An 11,285-nucleotide genomic window follows, 5' to 3' on the forward strand; every position below is an offset into this window, starting at 1 on the left:
AGTATCCAAAGCTATTGACAATTTTTGTAAGTTCCATTTTTATGCATAGTACAATATAATTTGTAAAAGGTATATTTTATTTTTCAAATAAATCAGTCATATGGCATAAAAAATAATGAATTTTGAGAGTAGAAGAACTATTTTTAAATATAGAGTAAGATATGGTCTCAAAATAAAATTAAAGAAGATAAAACAAAACTGACTAAAATGAATTAAAGGGGAAAAATCACATTAATTTTTGGTGAATTCAAAATATAAAAGCACACTAATTGAAAATGGGGTAAGAATGCAAATATAAAAATTTGAGAGAAAAAATTATGTTTTAATGATTAATGAAATGCACGTGTCTTTTTTTTTTCTACATCAATATCTAATTTATTGGACCGTCTAATCTAATCTGGAAATCAATTCTATTAAGAAGTAGTTTCAACCGCTTCCTTATCGCAGTTGCGAGAGATCAAACTATGATTCTCTCTACTAAATTCAGTATCAATCACCACTGAACCAACTAACGATTGACCATGTGTCTTTTTTATAAATAAACCTAGAACTCACCTTATAAAATTTCTACATAAATATACTCCCTTTAACAATTGAATCAATGCTAATGGTTGACAAAATAATTAAAAATAAAAGAAGGTAGTAAGTGCAACAAAAAAAAAAATCATAAAACAATCGAAGATATATTGTCATCTTTACCAATTGAAACTTTATAATATATAAACCCATCTATCCCATCTTCAAAACTTACAAAAATAATATACAACCTCAACCATATACTTTCAAATCCCTATGCTATCTAAGAACTCAAATGGTTCTATGCAATGCAGGGTATACACCTATACTAGAATAATAAAATCCCTCCTTTCTTTATACACTATAACACTTCACTTCTACCCCAAAGTAAAAACACATAGATTTCAAGAAATCAAGAGAAAACAAGAATCGACGTCATGGATCCAGATTCCTGCAGCCTGCAGGTACAGAAGTACACATTTAGACGTTGTAAACGGTCTCGGTCATCGATTTGAGATCACATGAATAAGATTACACATTCTCCGCCATTGATTTTGATCAAATGGCCGAGATCAAAAACTGCGTGACACCTTTCGATGTCTTATTTAGGCCACAAAATCGGGCAGCAATTGTGCGGCGAACCTCTTTGGATTCTGCATGTTGATGCTCTCAAATGCAGCTGAAGAATGAGAATTTGAATTGTTTATAGCACCAAACTCATTTGTTTCATTCATTTCCAACCTTCTTCCTAGTTGAATGTTTTGGTTTGGTATAAAACTTTGATGTGTTCCTGATAATGTGTCACAATGAGGTAAACCAAGAGTGAGTGAAACACCATTATTACCTGAAAACCTCGGCGTGAATTCTTCCGCGTCAAATCTTCCGATTTCCTCCATAGGGTATTGACCGAATCCGGCGATGAAATTAGTTTGGTTTCCCATAAAACAATAACCATCTCTACTTTGTCTGTCATCACCGAATTTCATCGAAATTTGTTCATTATTTTCTGTCTCGTTAGATTTCATTTGATTCGGAGAATGAAGAATCTCATGGTTCCTTGTTCTTTTTGGACTTGCTTGAGTTATTCCATCGAGTTCGGTGAAGCTGAATCCTGAATTGTTTCTAACATTGACACCAATTGGTGATGTTGATTGTGCTGAAACCGGAACTACAGAAAGGTCTTGTTTGGAATTGAAACTTTTGGATTCTGTTTCTGAAGTTGGAACTCTTTCTTGTGGAGTTGTTGTTTTCATCGAAGGATCTTCATCGGTATTCTTGCTTGATTTGTTTTCCTCAGAACCATTTGCCTCTTGATCCTTCATCTCTTCGGTGTACATTTCTTCCACCATTGGTTTCCAAAGACGAACTCGCGCATTTATGAACCAATTCGATACCTGTAGCATATTGTTAAATTAACGCGATCAATTAAGAAAAGTGTGTTAGAGATTATGTTCGCACTCGTGTTTGAAGAAAAAATAACACTTGTTGAAGAAGTATGAGGTTACCTGGCTCCTAGTAAGTCCGGTTTGTTTTGCAAGCATATGTTTGTCTGAATCCTTTGGATAACTAAAACCAAACAAATGTTGTTTCAGCATAAATTTGACTATATTATAATTTCAATAATAAAATGATTATTTACAATTTTTAAGCTTTTCTAATATTGTACAAAAAGGTCATAGTGGGATTTACTACGTCACTCACGCATTCAGACAAATCGATGGTCGTTGGATTGAGATCAGACAACCTATCTCAATCAAACGACCTCTTAAATGTCTGCGTGAATACTGGAAACCTTTGACTATAAAAAATCTGAATTCGAGAAGGTTCATCGAGAACTTACGGGTGAAGGAAGTGCTCAAAAAGCCACGCACGAAGAACCGAAACCGATCTTTCAGGCAATCCTCTTTGAGGTCTCCAAGCATTATGATGAATCATACCCAATTGTTGAATAGCTCTTTGCTGTCTCAAATGATGATCAACATATTTGAGTCTTGACCCTTCAATTTTGCCACCAAAACTATCATCTTCTCCTAAGCTCTTATTTGCTGCTCTAATTTGGCCTGTGATTGCATCTTTTAAGCACCGAAATTGCTTCGAAATCGTTTGAAGTGCAAGTGCAGTGTATGTTCTTGCAGAACCAATCCCTGCTACTTGCTCAAATGAGGATATCACCATCTGCATTTGGTTGTGGTATTGTCTGTATCTTTGTTCCACCTTCAAACCAAAACAATCCAAAAAAACACATTAATTAGTAAATCTTAAGCTTGTGTTAATTAAGTTCTATAAAACTGGTAACACTGACATCTCTGGAAAAAAATCTGTCAGTGTTACACCAGTATCTTTGTTGAACATCTACACCGGTACTTATAATTATCTTTAATTTATTTATTTTTTTAAATTATTATTGGCGTTGCCTCGCCGTATTAGTGTCAGAGTCGTGTTCGAAGTGTCTGTGATTAATCATAAATTTAATAAACTCACAAACTTACTTCATCAAGCATGTTAATTAACTTTGCTTTCTTCATCTGAATTTCTTGTCTCTCAGTAGTTGATAACTCAGAGCTACGTTTTCCATTTCCATCACCACCACCACCAACAGAACCACCATCACCACTAACCGCAGTTGAAGATTCTCCAACAACCTTATTCTTCTCAAAACTCTTCTTAGCACTCTCAACCTTAATCCCACCATTAACATTAACAACCTCGTCAAGTAACTCCTGTGTAGCCTTCAAATACTTAGAACTCAACAACACACTCTGAATCCCGGAAACCCCACCAGAGACAGAGGAACACTGTCCACCATTCGAAACACGGCCGTCCTCGCCGGAACCTTGTGCGTGTAAGCTTAAAGACAGTCCCTGAGTAGCGCGTGTGCCTTCACGCGCCGCGGAATTCGGGTCAGCTGCGTTCCACATGTTGTACTGCATGCGCGGAGGGAAGCCATGCAGGGCCGAGACATCATGATGGGCGTGTACAGAGTGTTCCGCCGAGAGTGGAACACCGACGAATTGTGGTGGCGGCTGAGATAGGTTCTGTTGCTGGAGTGAAGTGTTTCCGGTGAGCGCGGCGGCTGAATTGAGAAAAATCAGATTCTGTTGCTGCTGTTGCGGCGGCGCGTCGGAGTAATTGATGTATCCCGACGGGTTCATAAATATCAGTGTTTGTAGTCCGTCGGTAGAACCACCTTGAATTTCTGAATTATTATGAAAGTATGTAGCCATCGATTTTTTATTTATTTTTGTGTAAAATTACAAAATATAAATAATTTATTTTCCTTTGTTACTTCAATCTGAAAAAAAAAATAAAACACAAATTGTCAGTGTTTTTTTTAATTTCAAAATTCACAATCACATCTAAGATATTAACTATCAAAGAAAAAAAAAACAATTTCATCAAACAAAATCTCAATAATTGATGTCTCTGATATAAATTTAGCTATCAACTGAATTAACTTAAGGGAAGTCGCTAATACCAACTGAACTATTAACTGAATTATTTAACGGAAGAACAAAATCTCTATGATTGAATTAAAGTTCATTCTTGTAACAAAAAATTCCTAGTAAAGAAGAAAATTCAATGAAAGACTTATAAGATATGAATTTTCCAAATTAAGCTATAGATGAAACAAGTTTCTTTGTAGAAATTCTTTTAATCACATGGTGAACTCAAAAAGGAAAAGAATGATAAAAAATACCCAAATAGAAGCTTTTTACAAAGGGAAGTGATTTGACAAGAGAGTAGAGAAGTACAAAGAGATTGAAAGAAAGAAGAAGAATGAAAAAAAAGTGTGAGAAAGAAATTTCTTTTTCTATGTAATTAGTTTTTTTTTTCTATATAGAATTAATGAAAATTGTATAGATATAGTACCTGCAGATTGTGATGTAAATTGAAGTGTGTACACGTGCTTCTTATTCATCTATATCTCTGCACACAATTTTCAATTACAACAATGACACAAAAACATGAGAAAAACAAAGATTTTGTTTTGAGACAGAGACATCATTAAACTCACCTGTTACATATGATCTATGTTTTGAATTCTGTCACTCAAGAAAATTCTTCCACCTTAACTGAAAAAATACCCATCTTTCTTCACTTAATTATTCACTTATTTATTGATGAAAAATTTAATCTTTTTCATGATTGAAATTCTGGGTGTGTGTTGAAATTTTATGAAAGTGAACACATTCATGAATATGTTATTATCATGTTAAACTTTTTTGAGGAGAAGTACCTGTGATTATGAATAGATCAAGATAGATAGATAGATAAAACTTCTTTTGATTTGATTTGACTCTTCTTTTCAAATCATTTGATGCAACCAAACAACTCCTTATGAGGAATTTTTTTAATGGAGAAGAAAAAAAAAGAGAGAGAGGGGGAGAGAGAGAGAGAGATGAAGAAGAAAAAACTAGCATATGCTAAGAAATAAATATTATAAACATATTTATATATGAAAAATATGAAAATATAATTGAGGTGTGTAAAAAGTCACAAACAGATGAAAAACGAGGAAACGTCTTCTTCTACAAAGTTTGATTAATTAATTGATTAATTGTTTGTTTAATAATAAAGAAAAAAAAAAAGTTGATGATGATGATGAACAATGAGAGGGTGGAGAGATCCTATTGCTCATTTCACATTAAATATCTTGTTGTCGTTTTCATAATTTCCAAATTTAATTATAATTTCAACTTATTTATGTATTTTTTGTGGTTGGATACCATAGTTTGAAGATAAAGCAATTAATTTGCTAAGGAAAATAGAACCAACTACCATAACACCAACTTTAATGCTTCCAAAAATATATTTCTCCAATTTGTTATTAAGTAATTAAATATTTCTCCAAACTATTTTTCTAGAAATATTTTATATGCTTGTCTTCAATTTAAAAAAATTTTTTTTTTATATATTCAATTTTACTTTAATAAAAATTATTAAATTTAGTATATTGTAGAAGAGTAACAACAAGAAAAAAAAGAAGATAAAGGAATGGGTTAGAAAAGCAATGGGTCCCATTCAAGTGCATGTATGATGGGTATTAAAATCATGACCCTTTAAAAAAAGTGGTCCCAATTTTGCTTTTATGCATCTAACCTATAAAATCAATAACATTATAATTGTTGCCCACTAATTGTTTCACCTATTGTGAATATTTATATTTTTTATTATATAATTTTATTAATTTATTTTTCACATTTTGTTACCCAAAAAAAATTTCTTTATTTCAACTTCTTTTCTAATTATTGAATTTTAATTTAATTCAGTTGGTAATGTGTTGTTTTAATTGAAAGATCGTGGGTTTAATTTATGTTATCATATCAAAAATATTTTTGTAAATAATTGTTGAGTTTTGAAATCTGCTCTAATTTTAACGAGTTCACAAACTCAACTCATTTAAATTTTTTGTAAAAAAATTATTTTTTATTTTCTACTTAGCAATCTTTGATGAGACCTAAAGGATGACTTAAATGAACAAAAAGTAATAAAAATGGAATAATAACCATAGAGTAATTCAAAAATTACTTCTTAAACTATCATTAAAAAGGGTATTAATTTTGTCAAAGAATGAAAGGAACAAATAAATAAAAGTAGTAGCCCTTTCAAGTATAGAGTGAGGTAAACCCATGATTTGAATGGAAAGACAAAGAATAATCACATTAATTAATTTAATTTAATTAAACTCTACAAAACAAAGGGTAATTTTAACATCTCATAAAAAGCTAGTTTTCAATCACAATCAGTGACTATTATTGTGTAAGAATGAGCAGTGATAGATTTAAGGCATGTGTGATGTTAATAGGACTATAAATTTTTGAACTTAGGAACATTCATTCAATTTCATGTAGCTTTAATTAATTAACTATCCACAAAGAAAAAAAAAACAGTGGTACTATAGTAGTAGGTGCTATTAATATACTATATAGAGTTAGTTCTATGAATGGCCTTTTTGTAATCAAAAGCTGTCATATTCTTGTATAGATCAATGTCAATAATATATATTTATTTTAATTATTTTTTATAACTTTTTGTTTTCATTCTTAACTACTAGATATTAACAAATTTTGTTGTTCACATATAGTAAAAATTAGAGCAAAAGGGTGATTATGTTAGTTATGAATATTCATGTGTCAGAAGCATATATGATACATAGTTTTCAATGTGTACTTGAATGTACAAAAATGATGAAGAATCATCTTTATTGAGTAAATGAGTAGAGGAAGATGTGCATGTGGTTCTGTTCTTTCTATATTTTTTCATTAGTTAAAACTATAAAAGATAAAGGTATAGGTTTATTTTATTTGTTATAGAAGATTTGACAAAGTGGATATGTTTTTATAATTCAACTAAAAGTTTTTATGTTAAGCATAATATGAATCAATAGTTTATGTGTACTAATATTGAATCTAAGTATTGTACTATATTAAGGGAAGTATATCTTCTTCTTTTTTATCCATAATTATTTTAATATTGAATTTTTTAATTTGCAAGAAAATATTGTTTAATATAAGTTTGAGTGATTAAGTAACAAATTAAAAATTGTAAAAGTTAAAGATTTATAAGAGAGTTAACCTCTATATATACATAATGTTTTAAGATTTTGAAAAATATACGGTGTCAAAGTTATCTTAAAATAGTAAATATCATTAAAAAAAAAAGCAAGTAAAATCTAATAAAAAAGACAATTTATAACAAAAATTTTAATTTAATATTTTTTTATGTTGATTAACCAAATTTGAATATTCTAGTAGTGCAAGTTTCAAATTTGAGTTTTTTTTTATTTATTTAATGTTAATTTTTTTAATAAAAATTTTGAAAAGATAAAAAAAAAAATCTACTTTTTAAAATTATATCTGACGTAAAGATCAAACAATTTATAGAGTCAGTCTTACTAGTACAAAGTCAAATTAAAATTAAATTAATTTAGATGAAAATTGATCTAACACAAAAATTATTAATTCTAATTCAGAATTTGAACGAATTCTCTCTGATCACCATCGGATTAGAAAGGATTTGATTAATCAATGAGAAAAGCAAAAAAATATGAGATAGAGATTAATTTGTGTGTGTACATGTTGAAAATCATGTACAATAATAATGTAGATAAAGGAAAAAAGAAGTTTGGAAGGTTGAAATTCCTCCGTTTGGATTAAGCAATCACTTATGCTGCACAATTGGATGCATGTCTACAAGCATATGATTCACAAAAGTAAAACCATTATAGAATCCAAGAATCAAAAACTAAGGTGGAGCTTATCATCATCATGATTGTGACACAGAATTCAACTATATACTTTGGATATCATATCATATTCCCTAGCTCCTTAAACAAATATTATATTAACAAATCTACTAATTTGAGTCATAATCAGGTCATTGAAAATTTAACCTAAAGTTTTATCATAAGAAGGAACATAACATAATATATACATATATATATATAATAATGAGGCAATAATCCGTACTATTGTCCCCTCTATATGTAGATTTTGGATTGTGTTGATTTTGAAGCAACCATGTATATATTATATAGTTTCAAGTATCACATCATAATAATAATCCCAAAGGGTCACTGACACAAGCTTGTGATACTGAACCCTTGTTGATATAGATATATATATACAATATAAAATTAATTAAAGGGAACTTTGTATGGGGTATGGTCCCTTATGGTGTGCTCTATCTATCTGTTTCAATATTGTTATCATAGGATACTTGTCCTATTCTTATCTTACTCCAAATTTTGTTTCCTCATCAAGAAAATGACTTGGAAAGAATAAACTAAAGAAATAAAAGTATTTGTTTAAAGAACTCCATGTAGCTAGTTAGAAATGTCAAAAAGAGGATGGGAAATTTGGTATGAGGAAATAGTACAAGCATCACTTATATAGTCATATCATGTACCAATCATACAATACTAAGATCTAGTTAGTTGCTTTGCATCATTGTATGAAAAGAAATACAAAAGTGTATTATTCCATAACAAAGTGTATTTTTATACTTAATTGAAATATATATGCACCAGAATTTGTGTACAATAAAATAGAGAGAAATACTTGCATAGATACAAACCTACATTCATACTTTTAGGGTGAAAAAATTAAAAATTATTTAAAATTTAATTTTGTTTTTAATTGTCATTATGAGAGTGGTTGGTTTAATGGAGGAGAAAGACAATTTTATTTTAATTTTTTAATTAATAAAAAAATGTGATTGGTTGTGTGTAAATCTTTGTGTTATGGTTGTGTCCATATACGTATTTTCCTAACATAGGATGCAAGAATACGGGATCACACGGCCGCTGTTCAGTGCATGTGCAGGGTGAATTACAATACAGAGTCCCAAATAATTTGGAGCTTCAATTTTATTTTGGGCTTTATAGAAATTTTTTTAAAAAATAACATTAAATTTTGTTGTGAGTTTTAGTGCCTAACAGGTAGTCGGTTTGAGTCGATTTTGAAAACATTAAAAATTAATTTTTGAAAAAGTCATATTTTATTATTTTTGCATTGGGCCTCCATATATGTTGGATCAACCCTGCGAATTCGAACCTGCAATATCTCGCTTATTTATTTTTGGGATGTTTAATTTCAATCCTTAAAGAACTATAAATATTTGGTAAAATGATGAAGTAGAGTCTTTATACACTGGAGCATATTTCGGATGATTGAGTAACTTTAAACTGATGATTGGATCTCTCGTAAACCAGAGCTGACATATAAATATATTATTTGTTCTTAAATGAAAATGGCGCTAAAATTGAATTCAAAAATTACCATGCTCCATAATTCAAAAAATAAATTTGGCTATACTATACTAGTACTAGAGGGTAATACAATAGTTTTCCTTTTTAACAATAAAAAAACAGAAGGTAATTCAATAGTTGTGCCTCATAAGTTTGTTGACTGAGCAAAGACAGTGTGACACATACATACAACCAAGGGCATTTTTAAAGAAAGGGCCCATATTTTTAATTAAGTAGCTACCAAACAAAAGAGAAAGAGTTGAGGGTGTTTCGTGGTGGAATACCCTAGTGAAGACGCAACTATTATTATTGGCTTTTTGGTCCTCACTTTCATACTTTTGCTAAACAAGTAGTAAAATTCAAACTAATGTTTATTAAAATAATGTTTTAATTATTGAATTAGGGAGACATTTTAATTTCAATTAGAAGGTGCTTGCATTGTCAACTGCAAATGTGTTGTGAAGTTTTGGGGGGAAAGTGTAAATTGAGAGTGATTTAGATTAGATTAAGCTTAACCATGAAATTATTACGTTAGTCATGTTTGTAAAAATATGAGTAATTTTGAACTAAGTTCTCATGAAACTTATGATTGATGTCTTGAATCAACACAATATATTTATGAAATTAATGAATGGAAAGAGATTTGTAGGTAGCAAACTAAGTCATTGGAGCATCTTTCTTCTTGGCTAGAAAAAAATTGTGATGGATGACATAAACATGGTTGAGATACAAAGGAGACTAAGAAATTTCATATTGTTTAGAAAATTGGGCATTGATCACTTTATCTAAATATTAGTTCGAAATATTTATCTAATATTTTAAAATTTTAGATAAAAATTTTGTGTCTCTCTCCCTTATATGATTGTTTTTTATTCAACGTTCATGCTCTCCTTATCACTAAGGATAGCAAAATCAGTTTGACCTGCCATATATATCAGTTTTACTCGTAATATTTTGTGGGACAAACCAATACTTTAGTCCATCATCTTCTAATATGTCTGTCTCGCCCTATTTTTTTTCGAACAAAAGCATTATCATGAATTTTTATAATTTCCAAATTTTTAAAACCCAACCCGCCCGCTCCGCATTATTTTTTTGATGGACGGACAAAATTTTTATGTCCACACCCTCAATTATGTCAACTATATCTGTTTCACTCTATTTTATTGCAAATTTTTATATAACAGATTTAAACGGAATAAAAATATTCATTTGTCATCGCTAGTCATGACTTTGTCCGAACCATGTCTAAATTAAACCTTATATAGAAACGTCATGGACAACAAATAGAATTTATATTTATCATTAAAAGTAAACATATTACTTTTATTAAAATTCAAAATAAATCGGATATATAATTATTCAAATAAGTGAACGGTGTATAATATTAATTCAAAAAGTTGAACAATTGGATTGGATTAAAAATAAAAAATATTGGACCCAAGTAAATACAAAAGAACCCTAATATTGCCACAAAAGTACAGGGGCCACCATGTACCTACAGACAATGCCGGCACCAAGCTCTTCTTTACAACCACATGTGAAGAAGAATATAAGCTCCTACTACTACTTACTCATATTATTTAATGTGACTACATCATCACGTAACTGCACTAAAATACATATCTTCTGAATTTTCACTTCTGTGGCACTTTAAATTGGCGTGGGTCGAGTGGTACATAACAATTGTGAGTAGAGTGACTAGTGTCAGAGATAGCTCATAGAATCCTCAAATCAAAGATTGGTTATGTAGTTGCTCCAAATGGTTGGATATATACTTTTGGGTTTTTATGAGAGCCAAAAATGATAATTAGTTAGGGTGGCTTTTTGCCTGGTCAAGTGAATTTTTTACCATCTTGGAGAAGTGAGGTTTTTAGTCATTGATTTATTATTTATATTCAATGGTTATGATGGATGACTCATTATCTATTATTAACTTTTTTTATTTAATTTTAATTTTTAATATTTAATATTTTTTATATTAAATATTTTATTTTTAAATAATCAGAATAGTTAATTT

General features: G+C 29.9%; 1 protein-coding gene across 2 annotated transcripts; it reads right to left on the reverse strand.

Moving 5' to 3' along the window:
- Positions 1–664: 664 nt before the first annotated feature.
- LOC131627611 (BEL1-like homeodomain protein 1) lies at positions 665–4,936 on the reverse strand. Of its 2 annotated transcripts, XM_058898452.1 has the most exons (8): positions 4,754–4,935; positions 4,532–4,589; positions 4,387–4,443; positions 3,006–3,808; positions 2,357–2,730; positions 2,022–2,082; positions 1,361–1,910; positions 665–974 (listed from the first exon to the last, which is right to left on the reverse strand). In XM_058898452.1, the coding sequence occupies exons 4-8, from the start codon at positions 3,738–3,740 to the stop codon at positions 952–954; spliced, it is 1,743 nt and encodes a 580-aa protein (XP_058754435.1). In that variant the 5' UTR covers positions 3,741–3,808; positions 4,387–4,443; positions 4,532–4,589; positions 4,754–4,935; the 3' UTR covers positions 665–951. The 2 variants fall into 2 exon arrangements, with proteins under 2 accessions (XP_058754435.1, XP_058754434.1); XM_058898451.1 differs by having other exon boundaries at positions 665–1,910; positions 4,754–4,936.
- Positions 4,937–11,285: the final 6,349 nt, after the last annotated feature.

Source organism: Vicia villosa, unplaced genomic scaffold (genome assembly GCF_029867415.1).
Source record: "Vicia villosa cultivar HV-30 ecotype Madison, WI unplaced genomic scaffold, Vvil1.0 ctg.000371F_1_1, whole genome shotgun sequence".
Taxonomy (NCBI): Eukaryota; Viridiplantae; Streptophyta; class Magnoliopsida; order Fabales; family Fabaceae; genus Vicia; species Vicia villosa.

Coding starts and splice junctions, on each gene's coding strand:
- LOC131627611 (XM_058898451.1), bottom strand. CDS start 3,740: ATGGCTACATACTTTCATAATAATTCAGAAATTCAAGGTGGTTCTACC. Junction 2,731..3,005: donor TAATTAACATGCTTGATGAA/GTAAGTTTGTGA, acceptor TTTGGTTTGAAG/GTGGAACAAAGATACAGACA. Junction 2,083..2,356: donor TTTGAGCACTTCCTTCACCC/GTAAGTTCTCGA, acceptor GTTTGGTTTTAG/TTATCCAAAGGATTCAGACA.